Source organism: Sebastes umbrosus, chromosome 21 (genome assembly GCF_015220745.1).
Source record: "Sebastes umbrosus isolate fSebUmb1 chromosome 21, fSebUmb1.pri, whole genome shotgun sequence".
NCBI classification, from domain to species: Eukaryota; Metazoa; Chordata; class Actinopteri; order Perciformes; family Sebastidae; genus Sebastes; species Sebastes umbrosus.
The window spans coordinates 2158696-2184565 of NC_051289.1; the positions used below are offsets into that span (position 1 = coordinate 2158696).

Here is a 25870-nt window from a genome sequence, read left to right on the forward strand (position 1 = left end):
AAAAGTCAGAAAAATGTTGGGGAAAAAAAGTCTGAAAAGAAAGTTTGAAAAATATTGGAGAAAAAAGTCTGAAAAATGTCTGAAAAAAAGTCTGAAAAATAAAGTTTGAAAAATGCTGGAAAAAAAGACTCTGAAAAAAAATGTTGGAAAAATGTTGGAAAACAAAAGTCTGAAAAAATGTCCGTAAAAAAAAATGTCTGAAAAATGTCTTAAAAAAAAGTTTGAAAAATAAAGTTTGAAAAATTCTGGAAAAAAAGACTCTGAAAAAAAGTTTGAAAAATATTGGGAAACAAAAGTCTGAAAAAATGTCCGTAAAAATAAATAAATATATATATACACAAATAGAGTCATGTACTCTCTAAAATTTGTTCTCCTGGGATATTGGATCACAAATAAAAGTCTAAAAAAAATTATAAAATAAGAGATCACTTACATCATAGCCCAACTTAACTTCTTATATGTATATGAATATATATATATATATATATATATATATATAAGAAGTTAATATATATATATTAATATATATATATATGTGTATATATATATATGTGTGTATATATAAAAATATATCTATATTTATATATAATATTTATATTTATATATAATATTTATTTATGTGTGTATATATATATGTGTGTATATAAAAAAATATATATATATATTTATTTTTCCATACAATGTAACTTAATAGGCTAATCAAACAATTTACAATAATAATTGACAAATTAATCAACATGAAAATTATCATGAGATGCAGCTTGAGTCATCATAATATTTACAGATATGCTTTGGGCTTTAATACATACACGAGTTCCTTCTGTATGACTGCATTTTTCTGTGCAGGGACAATAATAATGCTGGTATAGTATTATAACAACTAATCAGTTAGTTCTGTGACTAATAGTAAACACAGAGTTGAGACATAAATGAACATAAGAAGAGTCAGAAACAATCACACAGATATAAAAGCACTCGGCAGTCAGCTGAAAGTTGACCAATATGAACATTTATTTCTGGAAAGAAGTTACAAATCGTTTCCAAAGAGTTTCTACTCAGATTATAAGGTATGTTAATCTGATTTTTCTTTCTTTTTCGGATACAGTCGTTGCAGCAAGGTATGTTTTTTTAAATCCTCTATTCTGTTTTCCTACTGACGGACTGTAGACTGGTGGACTAAAGGATGCTGCGCTATGACTGGATGTGCCATAAATCAGGACAGTAGTACTTTATCGGTTACACGTTTCTTCTTTTAACAGCAACATGAGAGGAGGAAGAGGAGCAGCAGCGAGAGGACTGCAGAGTGGCAGATGTGATGTCCATGATGTCAGCGACACATAAGAGACGTGGCGTTAAAGAGGCCTCTGACCGTGGGATCATTGCTGTGTGACCACATGTGACACTTCTGTGGTTATTCTGAAGGTTTTGGAGTTGAAAATTAAACAATCAGGGAAAAAAAGTGCAAAAACAGGAATATAAGATCTTGTTAGAACAATAGTTTGGGGTATGAAATGGAGAATGAACTAATTTTAACTATAAAAATGTTTGAAAAAAGAAAAAAAAGTTTTTAATTTAGGGGGAAAGCAGTTTGAAAGCAAAAATACAATTTTTCCTTTTACCTAGTGTTCCTTATTTTCACTTAGCTTCTGCTTACCAGGTTTTGATCATCTTAGAATAGAAACAAGTTTCTAAGCTACAGTGCGATGGCTGCTTATCAGAGCTGCAACTAATAGTCGATTCATCAATTAGTCGATTGAAATAAAACAAATGCAAATATTTTGATAATCTAATAATTGTTTCAAGCAAAAATACCAAACATTTGCTGGTTCCAGCTTCTCTAATCTGAAGATCTTTGAGTTTTCAATTGTTGGTAGTTCAAAACGAGACATTTGCAGTAGGGCTGTCAACGTTAACGCGATAATAACCGCATTAATGCAAATTTGTTTTAACGCAACTTGTGATTTTTAGGTTGTAACGGGCTCAGTTTTAAAGCTAGAGTGAAGATACTGGCATCGTATGAAACTACAAAGCCTGATGAATCCATCGGTACCAACCATGTCATACTAGCTTGGCGTAAGGGAGGTTATATAACGCTCCAAAGTTATGCTAAATTTTGGCGAGGAAAAACTGGCATGGCCATTTTCAAAGGGGTCCCTTGACCTCTGACCTCCAGATCAGTGAATGTAAATGGGTTCTATGGGTACCCACGAGTCTCCCCTTTAGAGACATGCCCACTTTATGATAATCACATGCAGTTTGGGTCAAGTCATAGTCAAGTCAGCACACTGACACACTGACAGCTGTTGTTGCCTGTTGGGCTGCAGTTTACCATGTTATGATTTGAGCATATTGTTTTATGCTAAATGCAGTACCTGTGAGGGTTTCTGGACAATATCTGTCATTGTTTTGTGTTGTTCATTGATTTACAATAATAAATATATACATACATTTACATAAAGCAGCATATTAGTCCACTCCCATGTTGATAAGAGTATTAAATACTTGACAAATCTCCCTTTAAGGTACATTTAGAACAGATAAAAAATGTTTGATTAATTGGGATTAACTATGGACAATCATGCGATTAATTAATTAATTGACAGCCCTAGTTTGTAGACGTTACTTTGGACTCTGGGAAAATATTTTTCAAAATTTTTTGACGAAACAATTAATTGATTAAGAAAGTAATCGTTAGTTGCAGCCCGACTGCATTTCCTGAAAACATTATTTTGCTGTCAAACATTTCCCCTCTTTAAAAATAAAGATGTTTTATGAAGTCCACAGTGAAACACACAACTTCTCACTGCTGAAGAGGCGTTAACGTGTACACAATCTAAGAATTCTACCAGGGCCACAAAGCGTCAAAGACAAACCGCAGTGGCGTCACATGAACACTGTAAAGCTCGGGAGTCGAGAGGTTTGTGTGTGTGGACATCAGTTCATACGAAGAACAGTGAGTTTAAAAAGAGTGTTTTCATGTCAGATCCCTCAAAAACATGTCGCACACCTGTAAATGTAACATCTGGTGAATGACAATTTGCATACAGGAAAATGTAAAGTTGCTGGAGACGTGAATAAACGGACCCTCCTTTAAAACTGTACCTGTTCATCATCTGTTAAGACCCATCTAAATACATTTAACATACTTCCACTACTTGCTGATCTTATTATCTCTTCTTACACTGGAAGTGTTCTCAAAGCATCCATTCATTAGCCACATGCAGCGCTGCTGAGGAGGACTGGACAGACGGCCGAGGATGAACCGAGGAAAGAGGACAAAAGTAAAAACGACACGATTCACAATGAGATTCTTGTAATAAATAACCCTACAACTGTTACTGCATAGCTCGGTGAAAGCAGAAAATAACTTAACAGCTTAAATACATGGCTGACAGACTGAAGTGCATCAGTATGTGCTCTAGCCCTTTTCACAGTTGGCTCATGAAAATAAAAAAATAAATATGTGGAAACATGGGGCTGGTAATGGAGCCGAGCTCGCTGGGCTGCTGAAAGCTTTACAGTTCTTACGACAACAGAAACTTCTGATATGACCGAAGCGCTCCGGGTGACATTTCTATGTCTGAAATTAACACAGCTGACTGCACAGCGCTGGTAAAACATATTCAGCTTTGGTGGACATACTGGTAAAAATCATCTAAAACACTGGCTGGTTTTGTTTGATAGTCTTTGTTATACTGAGCTCTACTGGTTGTATACGAGCTGACACTTAAACACACTGAACCTGGTTTTGTACGTGACAATCATGAAATGTGTCAGACCAATTTACAGGTGAATAAACAAAGGGCCTCATGCAGGAATCAGCTGTACGGAAGGATTAAAGCGTACGAAAAGGATTAAAGCGTACGAGAGATTTAAGAGAATTTGTGTCATTTTTACTTCTCTTCTTTTATAATATTCTCTCAGATAAGAAAGACGTGGTGCAGACTTGTCGTGAAATAATATATATAATAAAAACGCCATAATCTGAATGAATTGAGTTTAAATATGGTAACGAAATGAACGAAAGTAAAATACATAACACAAAATTAATGCAAAATTATTATTCTGTTCACCAGATCATCATCATGGCTGCACATTTATTGAGAGGTTTCTTTAGATTTTATATATATATATATATATATATATATATATACATATATATTAAATCAGGACTGTCAAAGTTAACACAATAATAACGCAAATTTGTAACTAATTTCTTTAAGGCATTAACACAACATTGCGATTTTTAGGTTGTAGCGGGCTCAGTTGCGGGCTCAGTTAGCGGGCTCAGTTTTTAAAGCTAGATGATACCGGAGAACCAAATATGACAAACAAATATGAAACTAGAAAACCTAATGAATCCATCGGTACCAACCATGTCATACTAGCTTGTCACAATGGAGGCTAAATAACGCTCCACATTTGCGATACATTTTGAAAGGGAGCCTTTTCAAAAGGAGTCCCTTAAACCTCTGACCTCAAGATATGTGCCATGTTATGATTGGAGCATATTGTTTTATGTTAAATGCAGTACCTGTGAGGGTTTCTGGACAATATCTGTCATTGTTTTGTGTTGTTAATTGATTTACAATAATAAATATATACATACATTTCCATAAAGCAGCATATTTGCCCACTCCCATGTTGATAAGAGTATTAAACACTTGACTAATTGCCCTTTAAGGTACATTTTGAACAGATAAATAATATACGGTTAATCGCGATGAACTATTTTAATGTGCACTTAAACGTGAGAAATGTGGAACTTTGTAGTGAACAACAGGAAGTCTATTTTTATTCTTTTTATTAAAAAGAATAGATTGTTTTTCATTTAAATGTCTGGAAGAGCCCAGTAATGAAATTGTCAAAACATAATTTAGTTGCATTTTGTGAGTTGATATAAATATATCTGATCGTGTTAGACGGGCATACTGTATGAGACCATCTCATATTGATCGCAGGCCCCTGAATTGAATCGAATCGTATCGTGGCAGACTTCTCATGTCATATCAGCAAATATCTGAATTGAATATTATCGTATCGTGATGGAACTTGTCCCTAAAACTGACACAGCTAAAGCAAGACTTGAAGCGCCGCAGTGTGAAAGTCTTCTTTTTACTCTTTGGTAACATCTTTTTTGTGAATGAAACCTTCCCACAAACGGAGCGGAGCAGGCATCCGTTGGTGAATCAGACCGGGAACAATCGTACGAGCAGTTCATCATAAGAATACGAAGATGTTCCTGCATGAGGCCCGATGTTTCTTAAACATCTTAACTAGCTGCATATTTCATGGCGTGTACATTTTTCAGTTCCTCATCAAGCCAGAAGGTTAATTTCAGACGCTGTGTGTGAATGTCTGGAACATGACAGCAGGTTGTAATACTGCAGCTGCTTTGAAGTGCTGGTAAAAACTGTGCAATTACACCCAACAGCCACAAGAAGAACCAGCAATAATAATAATAAAGTGCAGGGAATGTAGATGAGAGTGAGTAAAACACTGCCAGTGACTAGACGGATACAGAAAGAACTTTTCCTTCCTAATGCATGTTATCTCAAAAAAAAATAAATCATCATGACGTCAAATGAAGAATGAGCCCTCGTGTACCATGTGGGGTGGTTTTTTTCCTCTCAATCTTGCATTCAGCTCACACATGTATTCAGAGGAAGGAGAGACACGGTGATGTAATATGAACATGAGCACAGTATGCTGGATATCTGGGAGTAAAGAGCAGGAGTAGGACTGAAAGCTGGAACGCACTGGAAGCAAATGTGTGAGTGAGATAATGTGACGGCTGGTAGCAGATCGAAGCGTTAGCATCAGGATCTGCTTCATATATGTGGCTATAGAATTAGCTACACTACAGTATATATAGTGTTTTGTTTATATACCTGATTGTATGCTTTTAAATATATCTTATAGGGTGTTTTTGTTTGAAATAGCCTTTCACTAACCTATTTCTCAATAACTTGATATACAGGAGGTTTAAATAGATCAACATGTGCAGGCAGAGAACCCGGATTCAGACAGGATGTGGTGAAATGAAATAAATAACAAAAGGTCCCTTTGTAAATGAATGTGACGCTTCCAGTGCGTTTCTGCAGTGAGCCTGACTGGACAGCCTAAATACAGTAGGTGAGTAGTAGAATAGGAAACATAAACCAGCAGAATTAAACTTTTTTTTCTCCCCACAAATAATTTTTCCATAATTTTCTGAGAATTCTGAAAGCTGACTGTTAACATGTGACGTCATCACGACGCCACGCTGCGATTGGCTTCATTAAGAACAGCAGACGTATGGCCCCGGCCATGTTTTTCCTCACCTGAAGGCGAGTGCTGGTCTCTGGTTTAAAAGCCTGCGCGTCAGACGAGTGTCCCACCTGTAAACACCTGATCTCCCAGCGGGACGCTTCGGTCCTTGAACAGTGCATTCCCATTTCTATAAAAAGGAGGCTTGTTGTGGAGCAGACCTCAGCTGCAGCGTCTCACGTGCTCTAGCACATACTCTGGGAAGTGCAGACTGCACACCTGCAGACCGTCCAGTTTGCAAGGCATCCTGGGATACTCGTCCTCCTTCCACTTGTTTTCGTCGGGGTCGAAGGTGAGGATGGAGTCACTGTAGTGGCCGTTGTAACACAGACCGCCCAGCACCATGATCTGCCTGTCCAACACCGCCACCCCGTGGCCGCTGCGCCCAATGGGCATGGAGGCGAGGATGGTCCACTCGTCGGTGTCCGGGTCGTACACCTCGGTGGACGGGCAGCCCTGCGACTCGAAGGAAGCCCGCAGGATCACGCACACGCCTCCGAACACGTACAGCTTCCCGTTGTGAGAGATCATCTTGTGGAAGCAACGGGCGTAGTTCATTTTGGATTTGTTCTCCCAGCAGCTGGCGTGGGTGCCGGGCAGCAGCGGGCCTCGGCCGGCGCGTGTCCTGTGTGCGTCTGACCCGCCTGAGCTGCCTCCTCCACCTCCTCCTCCTCCGCCTCCTCCTCCTCCTCCTCCTCCTCCTCCTCCTCCTCCTCCTCCTCCGCCGCCTCCTCCTCCTCCTCCTCCGCCTCCCGCCTCCCGCCCTGGATCGAACACACACACCTGTTTGGAGGTGGAGGAGGAGGTGATGCCGCCGGTGATGTACAGTTTCCCGCTGAGCACCGTCCCCTCGTGACCGTACTTGTTTACAGGATACGGGTCCACGAACTCCCAGCGGTCCTCTGTGATGTCATAGCGCTCTGTGGAATAGAAGGTCTCGTCTCGCGTGCGGCCCGCTACGGCGTAAATGAACTTGCCGATGACGCCCACAGCAAACTCTGACCTGCAGACAACAAACATCATGAATATGCATCGACACATGAATAATTCATTCTAATAAAGTCTGTGAGCGGCGGCACAATCACCTTGAAATTAACATAATGTGACAACGAAGGAGAGCATTTCACATCAACAACAACACTTTATGGGTCAGAGCAAAACAATACAACAAACACCCAGAGCTCCGGGCTCCTCTAACCTGGGAACAGACATGTCAGCCATGCGTAGCCAGGAGTTCTGTCGAGGGTCATAGCGGTAGACTTTGGAGGAGGCGTGAAACTCCCCGTCGGGCCCGAGCTCCTCTCCGCCCAACAGGAAGGCAAAGTTGTTAACGATAGCCAGGCAGTCGGGTCGCAGCGGCACCTGAGGTCCCTCCAGCTCCCACCACACCTGAGGGATCAGAACACAGCGGACTGATTTCACAACATGTTAATAGATTAAGGTTGTGCTGCATAAACAGCTGGGATGGGAATTATTTCAAATGTTTTAAAGGGATAGTCTGGGTGTTTTGAAGTGGGCTTGTATGAGGTACTTATCCATAGTTAACCTCATACAGCCCCACTTTAAAAGCATCCAAACTATCCCTTTAATTCTAGTGCCGATATGATACCTGTGCTTCAGTATAAACACTAGAAACAGTCACACATTCCGATAGGCAGACAAACGAGCAGACACCTTTGGGCGCTGCAGCAGCAGGATCTTGCTGTTGACCATACTGTGACCGATCATTCCCCTGAAGACGGCGGTCTGCGGGCGGACGGAGCGGATGCGGTTGGAGCGCGTCTCCACCAAAGGCTGCTGGTTGACATCATGGAAGTAGCTGAGCGCCTGATCCACCTCCTGCCGCAGCTGTCGGGAGTAACGGTAGAACTCTGACGTCTTCACCTGTGAAGAGGATGAGGAGGAGAGAATATAAGCAACAACATCAGTAAACCTGCGGAGGATTCCTGTCAGGAAAGAGGAGTCAGAACGCGGGATTGACCTTCTCAAAGATGTTGGCGGGAGTCATGAGGCAGAAGCGGATGGACTGCACAATGGTGTCGGTGTGCCTCCAGCGCCGCCGGTCGTGTCGCAGCCACGACTGGACAGCTTCATACAACTCGATTTCTGGGAAGCGACTCAGAGCGTCGCTGTTCAGGTACGCCTGGTTCAGAGAAAAAGATGGTTTGGCATTACACAAGTATATTTTTTAGTCACAATTAATTCAGCTAATTAGTGGAAAAACCACCACCACATTATCACAGGAAGTGTTTCACTGTGTTTGCATGTCTAGTTCTAACTCTGTTGCATAAAGCGTACAAACAAGAACCGAACCTGCAGTCTCTCGAGGCTGAGGTAGGACAGGAAGTCGGGTCGGCTCATGAGGGGGACAAAGTTCTCGAGTAGGAAGTTGTCGAGCTGCTCCTGGACGCCCTCCACGCCCACGCTGAAGTCCTCCAGGAGGCGCATGACCTCGGCACAGTTCTCCAGACAGATCTTGGCCAGCAGGAAGGAGCAGCAGAACTCCACCGCCTCCGTCAGCTGGACGTACATGGCCGCCTGCAGGGACAGGAAGTGAGAGGAGGAAAGTGTGAGAGTGTTTTCTGATAGTGAAAGATGTATGAAATGCTACTTCTGGACAACTCCTGTATCCGCGTTTTTCATGAGTCCTGGCGAAGCAGTGTCAGTCAATCAGTGGGTGTGTGGCGTTACCTGTAGGATCTCTTGGACGGTGGGCATGCTGAGCTCCAGGGAGCCGTAGTACATGAATCGGAGGATGTGGCCGAACCCAGCGGCTGTCAGCCCCTTCATGTGGATCTTGTCCTGGTCCCTCTCCCTCATGTCTGCTGTGAACATGACCCGGAAGTAATCGCTCTGGGTGGCCAGAAGCGCCTTGTGGGCCTGTAGGAGGATGGACATGGCGGATGATCACATGTTTACATAAACGACAATGCAGCAATGTCGCTCGTAAAGGCCAAAACGTTTCTAGTTCTGACTTATTGCCACACCTAGTCCTGATCCAGGACCATAAACTACATATCCTGCATGGATATCTCACAAAGCTCGGACATTTAAAAGGCATTAGGTATTAAAAGGCCTGATGTTTTTTTTCCAGCTTCAAAGTTGCTAAGAAGATTTCCTATCATCCAGCGAGTTCATTTATTCAAATTTTATGAGCAGATCTGTGACTGAAATGTCCAAGTTCCCCAAAGACATCCATGCAGGACCGAGATTATGTATCATACAATCTGAGACACTGTGCATTTAAAAGCAACGCACATTTTGAGCTTTCTTTGTGTACCTGGAAGTGGTGCTCCTCTATCAACAGCGTGACATCCAGCAGCAGACGCTCCTCGTACAGCGCCCGGAAGCCCGACGACACACTCCCATCGTGCACCTGGGACAGGTACACCTCCACATCTGCCCCCGACATAACACACCTGGAGGCATGACGGAGAGCAGAAGCAGGAGCAGGTGGGGGACGGAGACGGGGTGAGGCATGAATCACACAGCGTTAGAACGGATGTAGAAGGTGAACTTGGCTACAGTTGTCTGGTGCCAACATAAAGCAGGGATGAACTAGAATTCATTCAAAAATAAACTCAGCAGACACAACACTGCGAGTCTCTCCGAGGTAAAGGTTATGTTTGTGTTTGTGTGTGTGCTGCTGGATGAAGTAAGTCTGGGACTGGAAGGGCATTCAATAGGACGTCCGGCTGCATTAAAAGCTCAGCACTTCAGCTGCTGCATCCTAAACAAGCCGTTACTCTTTTCAAACGTGTGTGTGTTTCTGCGCTGACACACTGGGGAAATAACCTGCTCCACTGCAACACGGAGAGGTTGGTAAAAATAAAGAGAGAGAAAGGAAATTCCTGCATCATCATCCATTTTCTTCGGCATGAAAACACACAGTTGTGCACACACATAAATCACAAAGAGATAAAGAAGTCTCACACACAAACTTAGATTTAATTTTAATTCGTTTTTTCACACAAAAAGTAAAAAACACACAAACTCAGTCACTCATTAACAATGAAAACAAACACACACACAGCACACTCACCTCTGATTGGCCACGGGCATGTCAGAGGGGGTTGTCCGAGCCAATCAGAGGACAGTGCCCCTTGTGTCCAGTAGATGCTAACAATGTCCCTTTTCTGAGCGTCAATCACCTGGACGACAAAGCCAACACAACCGCCACATTAAAGCATGAACGTCTGCAAACTGGAATAACAAAATAAAGCCATACAAGGACTTCTGTGCATGTTAAAGGGACAGTGTGTAACATCTGGCGGCATCCAGCGGTGAGGTTGTAGATCGCGTGTGCAAAGCGTGTAGAAGAATATGACGATATATGACGGAAGAAAAAAAAGCTGAGCAAAAATCGGAGGAGTGGAGTCACTAAAGTCACTAAAACGAGAATAGCTGGTCCACCTTAAAGTTCAGCCCACCTGGGCCGTTGTTGTCGGCAGCTTCGGGGCTAACCGCCTTCAGTTTAATCAGCAAGTGGCAAGTAAGACACGGGAGCTTGGCTTGGGTCTTGAGGAGTTGTAGCATTTATTCAGCAACAGTCTGAACTGTACACGCACTGCACTGCTACGCTCACAGCTATAACGCTAATACTAACGTCATACTCGTCAGTCCGGAAACCCGGTACCAGCATCACCAGGCAGGCCCTTAGATGGAACCCACAAGGCAAAAGAAGGAGAGGCCGGCCCAAGAACACCTGGCGCAGGGACCTTGACACGGATATCAAACAGAGCGGGCTGACATGGAAACAACTGGAGAGGAAAGCCCAGGACAAAAGACTCTGGCGGACCGTGGTCAACGGCCTATGCTCCACAAAGGAGCGATAGGCTTTGAATGAATGAAACTCGTCAGTCTCACGCTCGTGGGCGCTCTCTTGACTTGTTAACGTTGCCGGCCGCTTGGTGGGTGTTAATTTTGGACCCTGTGTGTGTGATGTTGTGAGCGAACAAGTGAGCCAGTGGAGCAGAGGACAGAGTTAGTTTAGCTCTGAGAATATCTAGTGAATAAATGCTGCAGCTCCTCCAGACCAACAGAGGTTTCCCGTGTTTTGTTTCTTGGTGGCTGAACGGAGTGACGTTCTGGAGCGAGTAACATTATCGACTCCGGCCCAAGCAGAAAAAGTTAACAGTGGTTTGTCCGTTCTGGGCTACCATAGAAACATGGCGACTGGCTCAATGAAGAGGACCTGCTCCCTATGTAGACATAAACGGCTCATTCTAAGGTAACGAAAACACAACGATTCTTATTTTAAGGTGATTATGCACTAATGAAAACATTGTTATTAATATTATATTCCATTTCTGCCAATAGATCCCCCTAAATGTTACACACTGGTCCTTTAAATATATTTGGCCAAAAGTATGTGGACGCCTGAACATTACATTCATGTGTGATTGTTCGATACCTCATGTGGACAAGGGTGTCTACGGTCCACATACTTTTGGCCTTATTGTGTTTTTCAATCTCTTCACTTCTCATATGTTATTATAAAACCGTAGTCAAATTTGTGTTAATTGCAGGAAACTTCATTATGGTTACTTTCCGAGTCCATTTAGTCAAATGCATGTTATGATATGAATGTTAGTTGATGTCGTAATGAAGTCAGGGTTAAATGATCATTCCAGTTAAATACAACTTGTATCTTATTTTCATAGTTTTGTACATAATTCATCAGTAATAATAACACTGAAGTCAATAAACACGAGCAGTCAGACGGGTTGGAAACAAACCTCCAGGTTAGACAAACAAACAGAAGACAATGAAAGGTGGTGAGGAGGAAGAAAGAGAGGAATGATGGGTAAGATGGGTGCTGAGTTAATAGTGACAGGAAGGGGTTTGCTTGAGTTTAACATGCAGTGTTGCAGACAGAGAGAAACCCGTACCTTTTGGAGCCCGGGCGAACAATCACAGGCTTTGACGGCTGAGTGCTAAGGGGCCGCTCGCATTTCCTGTGTTTGTGTTTCCCTGGTTCTGACAGAGGAGACAAGAAGAAGACCAATAAGACGGAGGGGAAACAAATCAAATGTGCAACGACACATTCAGGGGGCAAGCAGGGATCACAATTTACTTTTTTTAGGGCTCTCCTCGACCAAAGAAATTCTTAGTCAACTAACACTCGTACTTTTATTCGTCAGATCTGTAAAACTCCACAAAGAATCACACAAAAGCACCACTTTAAATCTGGTGTTTACCGGAGATGAGAGAGATGAGCTCATGAGTTTCTTAGAAATAAGTCATTCAGCATGAAAAAAGCATAAAAATAACTAATTGACTAAAGAAATCTTAGTTGACTCGTTGCTCTCTGCACTTATATATGAACTAAAATGTAAATCACCCGAGGTTTTTGGCCACAATCAGTTTTCATTAATCATTTATTTATTATTTTTTTTGTATTACTTGTTCCTTGACCAGTTTCACTTTATTTTTATTCAATTTGAATGTTATCTTTGATATAAATTGTTGCCCATGCTCAACCTAAAGATGTTTTTCTTACGGTTATGATAATTGACAGTGTCTTGTTGTATGTATATTTCTGATAATAAATAAAAAAGTCTTTGTCTTTATTTATATTTAAATCAATATCCTCCTCATAAACAATAACCATACACTTCCATGCAACACACACACTTTTTTTTATATATTTACTGTATTGTTATTGTTGTTATTTTATATATGTTGTTCTAATTGTTTGTTATCACTATTATGTAGTCATATTATTTATTTATATTAATCTGTCTCTTGTCTCTAGGTGGAGGCTTCAGATAAGCCCAGTGGGGTTTTTGCATCTTCCTGCACTTTGTAGTATTCATTTATTGTTTTTGTTATGTTGTGTAGTCTGAAATTGTGCAAAATAAATAAACAAATAAACAATAAACGAATAAAAAACAACAACATTCATTTGTCCTGCAAAAAAACAGTGTTGTCGTGGAATATAACTAAGTATATAAATACTTCAAGTGGCAATCATTTAAATAAATGTCTGGGAAGTCACTATCTATAGCCAAGTGAGGTAATACAATAGTGACTGAGCCTATATGTATATTGCCCACTGATAAAGGCATAACAATATTTATATATTTGCAGTATTATCAATGGCATGAGGTCACAATCCAGGAATATTACAGATTTTTCTCCATTGTATACACACAACAAATATAACTATGCACACATGTTTAAGAGGTAAATGTGTTGTATATGTGTTGTGTTTGTATCTGTAGCTATGTGTTGTATTTGTGTTGTGTTTATATCTGTAGCTATGTGTTGTATTTGTGTTGTGTTTATATCTGTAGCTATGTGTTGTATTTGTGTTGTGTTTATATCTGTAGCTATGTGTTGTATTTGTGTTGTGTTTATATCTGTAGCTATGTGTTGTATTTGTGTTGTGTTTGTATCTGTGTTGTATTTGTGTTGTGTTTATATCTGTGTTGTATTTGTGTTTGTATCTGTGTTGTATTTGTGTGTTTATATCTGTAGCTATGTGTTGTATTTGTGTTGTGTTTATATCTGTAGCTATGTGTTGTATTTGTGTTGTGTTTATATCTGTAGCTATGTGTTGTATTTGTGTTGTGTTTATATCTGTAGCTATGTGTTGTATTTGTGTTGTGTTTATATCTGTAGCTATGTGTTGTATTTGTGTTGTGTTTATATCTGTGTTGTATTTGTGTTGTGTTTGTATCTGTGTTGTATTTGTGTTGTGTTTGTATCTGTAGCTATGTGTTGTATATGTGTTGTGTTTATATCTGTGTTGTATTTGTGTTGTGTTTATATCTGTAGCTATGTGTTGTATTTGTGTTGTGTTTATATATGTGTTGTATTTGTGTTGTGTTTATATATGTGTTGTATATGTGTTGTGTTTGTATCTGTAGCTATGTGTTGTATTTGTGTTGTGTTTATATCTGTAGCTATGTGTTGTATTTGTGTTGTGTTTATATATGTGTTGTATTTGTGTTGTGTTTATATCTGTAGCTATGTGTTGTGTTTGTGTTGTGTTTATATATGTGTTGTATTTGTGTTGTGTTTATATCTGTAGCTATGTGTTGTATTTGTGTTGTGTTTATATCTGTAGCTATGTGTTATATATGTGTTGTGTTTATATCTGTGTTGTATTTGTGTTGTGTTTATATCTGTAGCTATGTGTTGTATTTGTGTTGTGTTTATATCTGTGTGTTGTATTTGTGTTGTGTTTATATCTGTGTTGTATTTGTGTTGTGTTTATATCTGTAGCTATGTGTTGTATTTGTGTTGTGTTTATATATGTGTTGTATTTGTGTTGTGTTTATATCTGTAGCTATGTGTTGTATATGTGTTGTGTTTATATCTGTAGCTATGTGTTGTGTTTGTATCTGTAGCTATGTGTTGTATTTGTGTTGTGTTTATATCTGTAGCTATGTGTTGTATTTGTGTTGTGTTTGTATCTGTAGCTATGTGTTGTATTTGTGTTGTGTTTATATCTGTAGCTATGTGTTGTGTTTATATCTGTAGCTATGTGTTGTATTTGTGTTGTGTTTATATCTGTAGCTATGTGTTGTGTTTATATCTGTAGCTATGTGTTGTGTTTATATCTGTAGCTATGTGTTGTGTTTATATATGTAGCTATGTGTTGTGTTTATATATGTAGCTATGTGTTGTGTTTATATATGTAGCTATGTGTTGTGTTTATATCTGTAGCTATGTGTTGTGTTTATATATGTAGCTATGTGTTGTGTTTATATATGTAGCTATGTGTTGTGTTTATATATGTAGCTATGTGTTGTGTTTATATCTGTAGCTATGTGTTGTGTTTGTGTTGTGTTTATATCTGTAGCTATGTGTTGTGTTTATATCTGTAGCTATGTGTTGTATTTGTGTTGTGTTTATATATGTAGCTATGTGTTGTGTTTATATCTGTAGCTATGTGTTGTGTTTATATATGTAGCTATGTGTTGTGTTTATATATGTAGCTATGTGTTGTGTTTATATCTGTAGCTATGTGTTGTGTTTGTGTTGTGTTTATATCTGTAGCTATGTGTTGTGTTTATATCTGTAGCTATGTGTTGTATTTGTGTTGTGTTTATATCTGTAGCTATGTGTTGTGTTTATATCTGTAGCTATGTGTTGTGTTTGTGTTGTGTTTATATCTGTAGCCCGCTGCCGGACCAGCCTCACTGTCTGTCCTGGTGGTGATCTGTGTTGTCAGCAGCTAGAGGAGCTGCTGGAGCTGTAGAGGAGGAACAGACACTGAGTCTACCCGGGAACAGCGTTAGCTTAGCGGCTACACTCCTCCGCCTCACCTCGGCAGCTCCTCTGCGACCAGGCTCCTCTGCCTCCTTCGGACATGAAGTAGCGGGTTCGATTCCCGGGATTCAAGAAAGCGGACAGCAGCGGAGCACTGCCATGGTGTCGTCCATCTGCCCGAGACGATAGAGAACCGAACCCCCCTCTCTGCTCGGCTCTACATGAACCGGTGTAACGGCAGCAGGTCCTCCTCCTCCACCATGGATCTCTGGATGTATCAGCGCTCCACAGCAGGCTTTGCGGACGCCATCTTCTCCTGCGCCGACGTCATTTCCCCTTTTGGGCGGAACTGAAGGGCGTTGTGCGGCGCAGCAAAGATCGTGTATTATGAGAGAGATGTGTCACTCCTCAACTGTGTTACTGATCTCCAAAACAGAGAGTGACACATCTCTCACATAATATTTAATAAATATATATAATATATTATAAATAATGTATATTATTATATATATTGTATATATATATAAAATATATTTATATTATATATTATATATATAATATATATATAATATATATTATATAAATATATTTTATATATATATACATTATATATATTATATAAATATATTTTATATATATATACATTATATATATATATATAATGTATATATATATTATATTATGTGAGAGATGTGTCACTCTCTTTTTTACATCAGTAACACAGTTGAGGAGTGACACATCTCTCACATAATATTTAATAAATATATTATATATATTATATATAATATAATATTTTATATATATTATATATAATGTATATTATTATATATATTATATATATATAAAATATATTTATATTATATATATTTTATATATATATATACATTATATATATTATATAAATATATATAATATATATACACATTATATATATATATATATAATGTGTATATATATTATATTATGTGAGAGATGTGTCACTCCTCCACTGTGTTACTGATGTAAAAAAGAGAGTGACACATCTCTCACATAATATATAATATATATATATATATTATATTATATATATATATATATAATATACATATTATATATATATTATATATATAATAGTATATTATGTGAGAGATGTGTCACTCCTCAACTGTGTTACTGATCTTCAAAAACATGCAGCACAACATTCATTTGTCTTTATTTGATATGTACAAATTAATTTGAGAAAGTTGCAACTTTACATGCATATCTGGGGGTCAATTCTTGTATAGGGGCCAAAATATAGTTCTGTAGGCTAAATATATATATTAAGCTGTTTCAGTTGATGTTGTGTTTAAAAGGTGCGTATTTCCATATTAATTTAATAATATAATTTAGTTATATGTCAAATTTACTGACACAACAGCAAACCTGTGGACAGGTAACCCAGTATATTCCAGAATTTGTTACAGAACTACAAACCACACAACAGCACTACAAAAAAAAGCCCTTTGATGACGTCATTAAACAACGACGGACCTGACACATGGGTAAAAAATATATATTTTTTATTTTTTTGTAACAATAACAAATAACAATTGTGTGCTCCGTTCTGTGTTAAACGGTCGTTAACGGTATAAAAACAACACAAATTTTATTACATAAAATATATTTTACATTAAAAACTGCGTTGCATCAGACGTTGTGAAAGGACCCCTGTTGGATGAGTCACACACGAGTTCTAAAGCACTTCTCTGTCATTTATCAGCGAAAATAAATATATAACAGACGTGTTGTTATAAACATTTAGAACAACACGAAACTACACTACAAAATAAGAACATAATTTGATGTAATAAGAGATTGATGGAAAAGAGAAAAGGCAGTTTTTGTGGGTTGATCAGGCGTTCTGCTTAGCCGCCTTCTTCATTCCCTTTTCATTCAAGATGGCGGGTGATGAGTCTGGAACAACGCTCGGTCAGCCTCATCTGGCCAGACAAGACCTCCGTTCTCTGGTAAGAGACACTTTAACCGGCTTTACAACGTCGTGCTTTTATGTCGGTGGCTTTCGGTTCGTGTTGTTGCCAAAAACGGTTAGAAAGGAGGTGAATATTAACCAGATTGACCACTAACGGTGCTGCGCCGCCGCCTGCCGGCACATGACGACGGGCCGAGAGGCTGAGAGGCTAACACCACCGCCTCACTGCGAGCAGGATCACACTACGTTTCACTTAATATTACAAAATGTGTGAATGTATAATATAAATTTACAGCGCCGAATGATTCCTTAGCTTTGTCCTACCTCAGTTATGTCGCCGTAGCCCGGCTGGATCAAGTCGTTAGCATCTTATGCTACGTTTCAGTTAAACCTGTTAAAATATCAATGAGGTTCGTAACGGGGATGGAAGCAGCAGGATGTGGTTTCAGGATAATCATCCACATCTAATACAGTTAATTTATTAAACATGTGGTTATTAGTTTAAGGTGTTGTTGATGATGTTAGCAGGATATATGGATCATAGGTTAATGTTACCTTCCTTTTTGTGTTTTTTATTTTAATCAGCAGACAATAAAGTAAATGATAGACAACATGCTGCTTTTAGTATCACTGAAGAGGGTAAAACTGATCAGATAAAGCAACAATAGCCAGTTGTTCATGTTTATCAGTTTTGCCAACTTCAGTGATACTGAAAGAAGCAACAATAGAATATATATAGGAGAAATATTCTATTGTTGCTTCTTTCAGCATGTTGTTCAGCAAAATAAAGCATGTTGTCTATCATTTAGGTTATTGTCTACTGAATAAAATAAAATCACAAAAAGTAGGTAACATTAACCTATGATCCATATCTAACTGGTTAACATATATATATACATATATATCTATATAGATATCTATATCTATATCAGTTAACCAGTTAGATAAACCAGGGCTTTATTGATCCCCAGAGAGGCAATTCAGGTGTTGCAGCAGCACAAAGACAGAAATAAGTAGAGAAGTACAAAAAGAAAAGGGGTATATACAACTACAATAGAAACAACTAGAAAGTAATATCATATTTCCACTTATGCAATTGTGTTAATAGTCTGGTCTGTTTATTGTCAATACTGTTTATATTGTTCCTATTTTTATATTTCCTTCTATTTAAATTGTTCATATTTTATATGTCCATCTACTTTTTTTTCCCTTTTATTTTCCTGTGTTGTATCTTGCTTTTTGTTTCTACTGATGCATCTTGTTTTTTGCACTATCCCCTTTGCTGCTGTACACTGCACATTCCCCCACTGTGGGACTAATAAAGGAATATCTTATGTCTTATCTTAGAATAACAATATAATTAAAAATACTGTACAAGAACAATTAAAGACAAAGTAGTAAGACAGTATAACATTATATGGAATAGTATAAGGTGCAAAATACTAACAGACAATAGCAACAGTATTTGGTTTTACATGAAGCGCCATATGTCTCTGCCTTTGTCTGGTTGAACTTGTTTGCAGAGTGAGTGTGAGGCCGTGTTTTCATGTCCGTCACTATGCCGGCTCCCTTTGTTTCTATTCACCTCCAGGATGAAAGAGAGCTGCTCTCTCACAGTGAAAATCTGTGTAGTTTTCAGTGTGTGATGAGTCTAATGTGAGTTTGTTCTCTCGGCAGGATGTGTCTACCTTGACGCCTCTCTCTCACGAGATCATCAGCAGACAGGCCACCATCAATATTGGTATGTGAATATCAGGCAAACATTGATCAGGTTTATTGTCTTTCAGCATGTTGGAAAAGACAAATGAGGAGGTTTTTGACTTCTGTCTTTTGTCTCTCCTAGGCACCATCGGTCATGTGGCCCATGGAAAGTCCACAGTAGTGAAGGCCATTTCTGGTGTTCACACTGTCAGGTTCAAGAACGAGCTGGAGAGGAACATCACCATCAAGCTAGGATATGCTAACGCTAAGGTAAGTGGTGCTGGGGATTTATTTTTCTGAAGGTAATCCAGACCTCTCCTGTCTCCCTGACCTCTGCCTTTTTAATTTTGAAGGTCAAGGCCTGTTTGATCGGGGCCTTTGCCTAGTTTAACACTTTACAACTCCTAAGTTAGAATAGGTTCTTTTATTTGTACATGCACAATATTCAAAATGCTCGGTATATATTAATTCTCCATCCATCCATTATCTTCCGCTTATCTGGGGTTGGGTCGCAGGGGCAGCAGGCTTAGCAGGGAATTCCAGACGTCCCTCTCTCCAGCAACGTTTCCCAGCTCTTCCAAGACCAGATATATAATCTCTCCAGCGTGTTCTGGGTCTACCCCGACTTACAAGTTGGCCGTGCCCGGAAAAACCTCCAAACGTAGGCGTCCAGGAGGCATCCTGATCAGATGTTGAACCACCTCAGTTGCCCCCTTTCGACACTAAGGAGCAGCGGCTCTACTCCGAGCTCCCTCCGGATGTCTGAGCTCCTCACCCTCCTCTCTAAGGCTAAGCCCAGCCACCCTACGAAGGAAACTCATTTCGGCCGCTTGTATCCGCGATCTCATTCTTTCGGTCACTACCTAAAGCTCAGCGTAGGTGAGGGTTGGAACGTAGATGGACTGGTAAATCGAGAGCTTTGCCTTCAGGCTCAGCTCCCTCTTCACTACAATAGTCCATCTCTCGCTCCATTTTACCCTCACTCATGAACATGACCCCCGAGATACTTGAACTCCCTCGCTTGGCGTAAAGACTCACTCCTCACCCGGAGGGCGCAGTCCACCATTTTCCGGCAGAGAATCACATAATTCCAAACTGGAGAAAGGAGTTCTGTTCTTTGTTTCATATTAATACACAAGTCTTACTTCAGATATTTCTCTCTGAAGTAAAACTTTCAACCGCCACTCCTCTAAGATGAAATGCATTAAAAAGAGACTCAACACTTCCATGTTTTTCTAGGTCTATAAGCTGGAAGACCCCAGCTGTCCCAGGCCAGAGTGCTACAGATCGTGTGGCAGCAGCACTCCTGATGAGTTTCCCTCAGACATCACCGGCACGAAGGGCAACTTCAAGCTGGTCAGGTAAGACTGAAGAGAGAGAGGGAGACAGAGAGACAGAGGGCGGTCGTGTCCCAGAAGCACAGATTAAGACTTTTCATCTGCTCCTCAGTTTGACTGTAAACTTGTGAAATCTGTAAAATCTTTTTCATCAGTGTGACTTTTTCTTTTTCCCAGACACGTGTCATTTGTGGACTGTCCTGGTCACGACATTTTGATGGCAACCATGTTGAACGGAGCCGCCGTCATGGACGCAGCCCTCCTGCTTATTGGTGAGTGTGTGATTTGTGTGTTATTCTCCTCCCGGTTTACTCGTCAGAAGTCATCTGATTTTGGTTCTTGTCTCTGTCTTCCAGCGGGTAACGAGTCGTGTCCTCAGCCCCAGACGTCAGAGCATCTGGCGGCCATCGAGATCATGAAGCTGAAGCACATCCTCATCCTGCAGAACAAGATTGACCTGGTGAAGGAGAGCCAGGCCAAAGAGCAGTACGAGCAGATCCTCGCCTTCGTACAGGGTAAGTCGGCATGAAGCTGCACTCTAAAGAACCGGGTCCATCAGGGGACAAAATCCAAAGTGTTCCTTCCAAGAAAAACACAAAAAGTTACCTTCAAAGAAACCATTTATATTAGAAGTTTGTGTAACTGTGCACCTCTTCATCTGAGTACACCTCTCACCCGTATGCAGAGTACAAACAACACTCATCTTTTCCTGAAATATGTCAGCTTATTCTCTCTCTCGCTTATTATAAGCCCTCTCTCAAACCTGCAGGGGTGAGAGTTTGTTACTGCAAAGACTTTGGGTGGAGTGTTACTCAGAGTAAGCTTTTTCGCTGTCTGCGAAGTCCAGCTAATGTTGAAATAGTGACAGTTATCTTCTCACCGAACTGGTGACTCTTCAGCTCACTTTCGTCTTTTTCTAAACATTTGGTGTCGGTGATGTGATGTTGTTTTAAATGTGTCTCCTGCAGGCACGGTGGCAGAGGGCGCTCCCATCATTCCTATCTCAGCTCAGCTGAAGTACAACATTGAGGTGGTGTGTGAGTACATCGTCAAAAAGATCCCAGTGCCCATCAGAGACTTCATCTCCGAACCCAGACTCATCGGTAAGAAAAACACACACTAACAAACTAGCTGTGGGATATCTTTTTGTTTCCCTCCTCATGTTTTTAGTCTCACATCATAGATTTTCTTTGTTTGCTTTTGATGTTCTGCTGTGAAACCCTGTGAATGTTTCAGTCATCAGATCTTTTGACGTGAACAAGCCCGGCTGTGAAGTCGATGACTTGAAAGGAGGCGTGGCGGGAGGAAGTATCCTGAAGGGTGTGCTCAAGGTGAGATTAGTTCTTTGATACTTCAACAGACAAAACTGTGATTCGCAGCTCAGACATGCACATTTCAAACTGCAAGTTGAGTTTTCCTCTAACCCGTCCTCTTCCTCCTCCTCCTCCTCTTCCTCTCTGTGTGACCTCCAGGTGGGTCAAGAGATCGAAGTGCGGCCAGGTATCGTGTCTAAAGACCACGAAGGAAAGCTGATGTGCAAACCCATCTTCTCCAAGATAGTCTCTTTGTTCGCCGAACACAACGACCTTCAGTACGCTGCACCCGGAGGCCTTATCGGTACGTCCACACATTTGAACCTAGATTTATCCTTCATGTGATATTTAACCCGAGGCCACTGCAGGAGCTAAAAATGCAGAAATAACCTGCAGATCTGATGCTGATATTTTCAGTGTTTCTTGTTATATAGCTTTCCTAAATTAGTTCTTTGCCTGCTTTGCTCTTGATATCCACGATCAGCTTGCTTCTGGCCTAAAACGTATTGAACGTAAACAAACAATCCATGATTCAGACATTAAAACACTGGCTCACACTGGAGGCATAGAAAGGTGGCACAAACAACAAAACATTTCAACAGTAGTTTAGTAAAGTAAACTGTGTATTTGTGTGCAGGCGTGGGCACTAAGATCGACCCGACACTGTGCCGAGCGGATCGTATGGTCGGTCAGGTGCTGGGCGCCGTCGGAGCGCTGCCCGAGATCTTCACCGAGCTGGAGATCTCCTACTTCCTGCTCAGGAGGCTGCTGGGAGTCCGCACAGAGGGGGACAAGAAGGCTGCCAAGGTGAGACATGCAGCATGGGAAATGTAGTCCAGAAAACTTCTGAAGTATAAGAGAGGAATGATGTTGAAGAATGTTTGAGTAACTGGAGCGAATATATTAAAGGCCTTGGAACTGTAGAGGTCTTAAATGTTTTGGTTGTGTTGAGATATTTTAGTGTGCTCAGTCATCTGAACCTGTGTGGGATGAACAGCGTAATGACGGCATCCTCTTATTGTTTTGTGTCTCTGCAGGTCCAGAAGCTGTCTAAGAACGAGGTGCTGATGGTGAACATCGGCTCGTTGTCGACAGGCGGCCGCGTCAGCGCCGTGAAGGCCGATCTGGCCAAGATCGTCCTCACCAACCCCGTCTGCACAGAGGTCGGAGAGAAGATCGCTCTGAGTCGACGTGTGGAGAAACATTGGCGGTAAGGAACAAAGTCTGCACTTCAAAAAGCTGTCCGAACCACAGTCGGCAATAATATACACCTTTTTAGGTTTTTACATTTGTATGTAAAAATTGTCAGGGAAACATTTTTTACAGATTGCTGCTGATGAATTTGTTAATTTATTTATTTGATCCTCATTAGCTGTTACTTAGTCTGACTCACACGATGTAGACTGATGGTATTCTCCTCTCCTTCCGCCATCTGTGTGTTTTCAAAATTTCCGTCGCTACGTGAAACAACCACAACCTCTGAGCTAGCAACCTACACACTGAAAATGGCAACCTTTTAATGAAGATTTGGATTGTGCATTAAGGCCGACCTGCTTGGTTCTTCCGGTGAATGGTTGTAAAGATATACAATATGTTTTAGATGTTTGCATTTTAATGCCAGGGCTCGTCGCCCCACCAAAACACCGTCGGTGCATCCTGGGCTAAGTGCTGCCCAAGACAATTGTGATTGGTTTAAGGAAATACAAACAACCAAGAGCGTATTTTTCCCTTTAGTGCGGCGTTATTATGATGCGTTCACAGCACTAAAACAAAGTGTGGAGGTAGGTCTAGTTGTGGAATAACCAGTACAACCTGTTACTCTTCCTGGGGTCTAGTTTGTACAAGTATAGAGATGTTAGTGAGATAGCTGACAATCAAGTCTATGCAGCAACGGAACCGGTTTAAAGATAGTCTGACATAAAAACACACGGGTGATGTTGATTCAGTTAAGCACAGAAAGATGCGTCTTCATCGTTCACTTCATGGCCTGTTGAGGAAATTTGTCTTTGGCATCTAAAAGCTAGTCCGTATGCTTCTATCAGTTTTTAAACAATATGTATAAAGATCACTGCTCACTAAATAAATGCTTGTTCGGGGTGCTGGAGGTGAGAATCTGGGCACTAAAATCTGAAATATAAATTTATTGAGGCAAGCTTTTGGTTCAGGGATCTTCTTCAAACTCCAACGGGAAAAGAAATGAGTGTTTTAAAAAAAGCACTTTCATTACCTGGACTGAAGAAAAAGGATTTTTAGTAATTAGAAAGTTAAGAAGCAAATATTCATCGTGGAAATGATGTTCACATTGATTGTTAAACTGTCTTTATATTGTCGTCTGATTGGTTTCTCCTTCTTCCTCCTCAGTCTGATTGGATGGGGGCAGATCAGGAGGGGCGTGACCATCACACCCACAGTGGACGACGACTGAGGGGAAAGACAACAACGCTCCCGTCAGCTGGACATCACAAACCATCACACTCTTCTTGATGCTTTTTTTTGTTTTGCTTTTTTTTCCACAAGGAGGAAGGAAGGAAGGAAGGGAACAGAACGGGACATGTCAGTGTTTTAAAGACGCCTCCTCCCTCTTCTCCTCTTCCTCAGCAGCGACTTGAGGAGGTCAGACGAGGTCAAAGTTTAGCCATTCTGGCTGTTTTCTTTTTTTACTGCAGAAGAAGAAGAAGAGCAGAGGAGGAGAGGATGCCCTTTAGACGATCGTAACAACTTTTCAGAGCGACACCTGGAGGGTTCATTCAGTACAGAAATGTTCCTGTACTGTCCACAGATTTCAGTCCGATCTAATAAAATACATTTGGAAGGAATGAGCTCGTCTGCAAGTTGATTTGTCTGTCAGAACCAGACCTGTGTCTTAATTAGGACTGGGAATAATGTAATAATAATTGTCATCTTTTACAGGAATTATATTGTGAGAAGATCATGTCACTATTATACAAAATCATTTTATGCAAATTATAGTTAAAAAACAACAAAATTAGCAACTTTTGAAGAGTTTTTATGTCTGATGTAATGCCTTACAGAGCTGAAATGATAAGTCGATAAATTAATTTGTCAATCAACAAAAAATAAGGCAGTATTTTTGATAATGGGTTTATCGTTGAAGTACGTTCGAGGTTCTTTATTTGTCAATTGTCAATGAAAATCTTTGGTCTTAGGTTTGCTCATAAAATGTTTACATAAAAGGGGAAATCGCACAAGTAAATGTAAAAGCGAGGCATAAAATAGTGAAGTTAAAATAAATATAAACAAGTAAATATAAAATCGTAATGTAAATTTGTAATTTAGTTGAAGACAATATTTCAGATGGGAAAACTGAATGTAAACAGGATGTAGTATGTATATGCATGATGAGAAGTAATATATGTACACAGAGGTGTAGACAGGAATGTAGTATGTATAGAGAAGAATAGGTAACAGGTACATCTCAGAGGTAAATATAGTACTTTTTACTCCACTACATTTATCTGACAGCTTTAGTTACTTTTCAGATTAACATTATTGATACAAAATATTATCAACAAATAAAATTATATATAAATAATATTATTATTATTATTATTATAGGTTAAACTACCCAGCAGTATATGAAGTAATTAAAATGAGCTCCACTTTTACCAGCTGCAACATTAAAGTGATGGAACACATTAATGCATCAATAATATGATATATATTATTCTGAAATGGACCATTCTGCATAATGAGTACTTTTGTTTTTTTTTATTTTGATGCTAATACTTTTTTACTTTTACTTGAGTAAATTTTTTATTTGTTTACTTGCAACAGAGTATTTCTACACTGTAGTATTACTGCATTTACTGAAGTATAATAGATCTGAGTACTTCTTCCACCACTTGTTACTGTATATAGCAGTTGTTTTTTTAAAAGAGCAAATGAATCCTGATGCCAACATTTACTGAAGGTGTTATTTTATACTTTTACTCCACTACATCTCAGAGTATGCTAATACTGTATTGTACTTTTTACTTCTCTACATTTATTTGATCAATTTAATTACTTTGCAGATT

General features: G+C 39.9%; 2 protein-coding genes across 3 annotated transcripts; one reads left to right on the forward strand and one right to left on the reverse strand.

Annotated features, from left to right (window-relative positions):
* Positions 1 to 4586: 4586 nt before the first annotated feature.
* On the reverse strand, positions 4587 to 15864 carry klhl15 (kelch-like family member 15). Of its 2 annotated transcripts, XM_037756346.1 has the most exons (10): positions 15588 to 15641; positions 12201 to 12288; positions 10352 to 10460; positions 9590 to 9728; positions 9001 to 9189; positions 8623 to 8847; positions 8291 to 8452; positions 7984 to 8193; positions 7508 to 7698; positions 4587 to 7312 (listed from the first exon to the last, which is right to left on the reverse strand). In XM_037756346.1, exons 3-10 carry the CDS (start codon positions 10369 to 10371, stop codon positions 6472 to 6474), a joined length of 1977 nt encoding a protein of 658 aa, XP_037612274.1. In that variant the 5' UTR covers positions 10372 to 10460; positions 12201 to 12288; positions 15588 to 15641; the 3' UTR covers positions 4587 to 6471. The 2 variants fall into 2 exon arrangements, with proteins under 2 accessions (XP_037612274.1, XP_037612272.1); XM_037756344.1 differs by lacking the exon at positions 10352 to 10460 and having other exon boundaries at positions 15588 to 15864.
* A 1505-nt stretch (positions 15865 to 17369) lies between these two features.
* On the forward strand, positions 17370 to 24649 carry eif2s3 (eukaryotic translation initiation factor 2, subunit 3 gamma). The gene is made up of 12 exons (XM_037756350.1): positions 17370 to 17519; positions 19160 to 19223; positions 19326 to 19453; positions 20423 to 20544; positions 20698 to 20792; positions 20877 to 21035; positions 21489 to 21623; positions 21757 to 21851; positions 21993 to 22137; positions 22471 to 22640; positions 22871 to 23043; positions 24195 to 24649. The coding sequence occupies exons 1-12, from the start codon at positions 17451 to 17453 to the stop codon at positions 24256 to 24258; spliced, it is 1419 nt and encodes a 472-aa protein (XP_037612278.1). The 5' UTR covers positions 17370 to 17450; the 3' UTR covers positions 24259 to 24649.
* Positions 24650 to 25870: the final 1221 nt, after the last annotated feature.

Coding starts and splice junctions, on each gene's coding strand:
- klhl15 (XM_037756344.1), bottom strand. CDS start 15,633: ATGTCCGAAGGAGGCAGAGGAGCCTGGTCGCAGAGGAGCTGCCGAG. Junction 9,190..9,589: donor TAGAGGAGCACCACTTCCAG/GTACACAAAGAA, acceptor ATCCTCCTACAG/GCCCACAAGGCGCTTCTGGC. Junction 7,313..7,507: donor GCTGACATGTCTGTTCCCAG/GTTAGAGGAGCC, acceptor TGTTGTCTGCAG/GTCAGAGTTTGCTGTGGGCG.
- eif2s3 (XM_037756350.1), top strand. CDS start 17,451: ATGGCGGGTGATGAGTCTGGAACAACGCTCGGTCAGCCTCATCTGGCC. Junction 19,454..20,422: donor TAGGATATGCTAACGCTAAG/GTAAGTGGTGCT, acceptor ATGTTTTTCTAG/GTCTATAAGCTGGAAGACCC. Junction 21,624..21,756: donor CTCCGAACCCAGACTCATCG/GTAAGAAAAACA, acceptor TGAATGTTTCAG/TCATCAGATCTTTTGACGTG.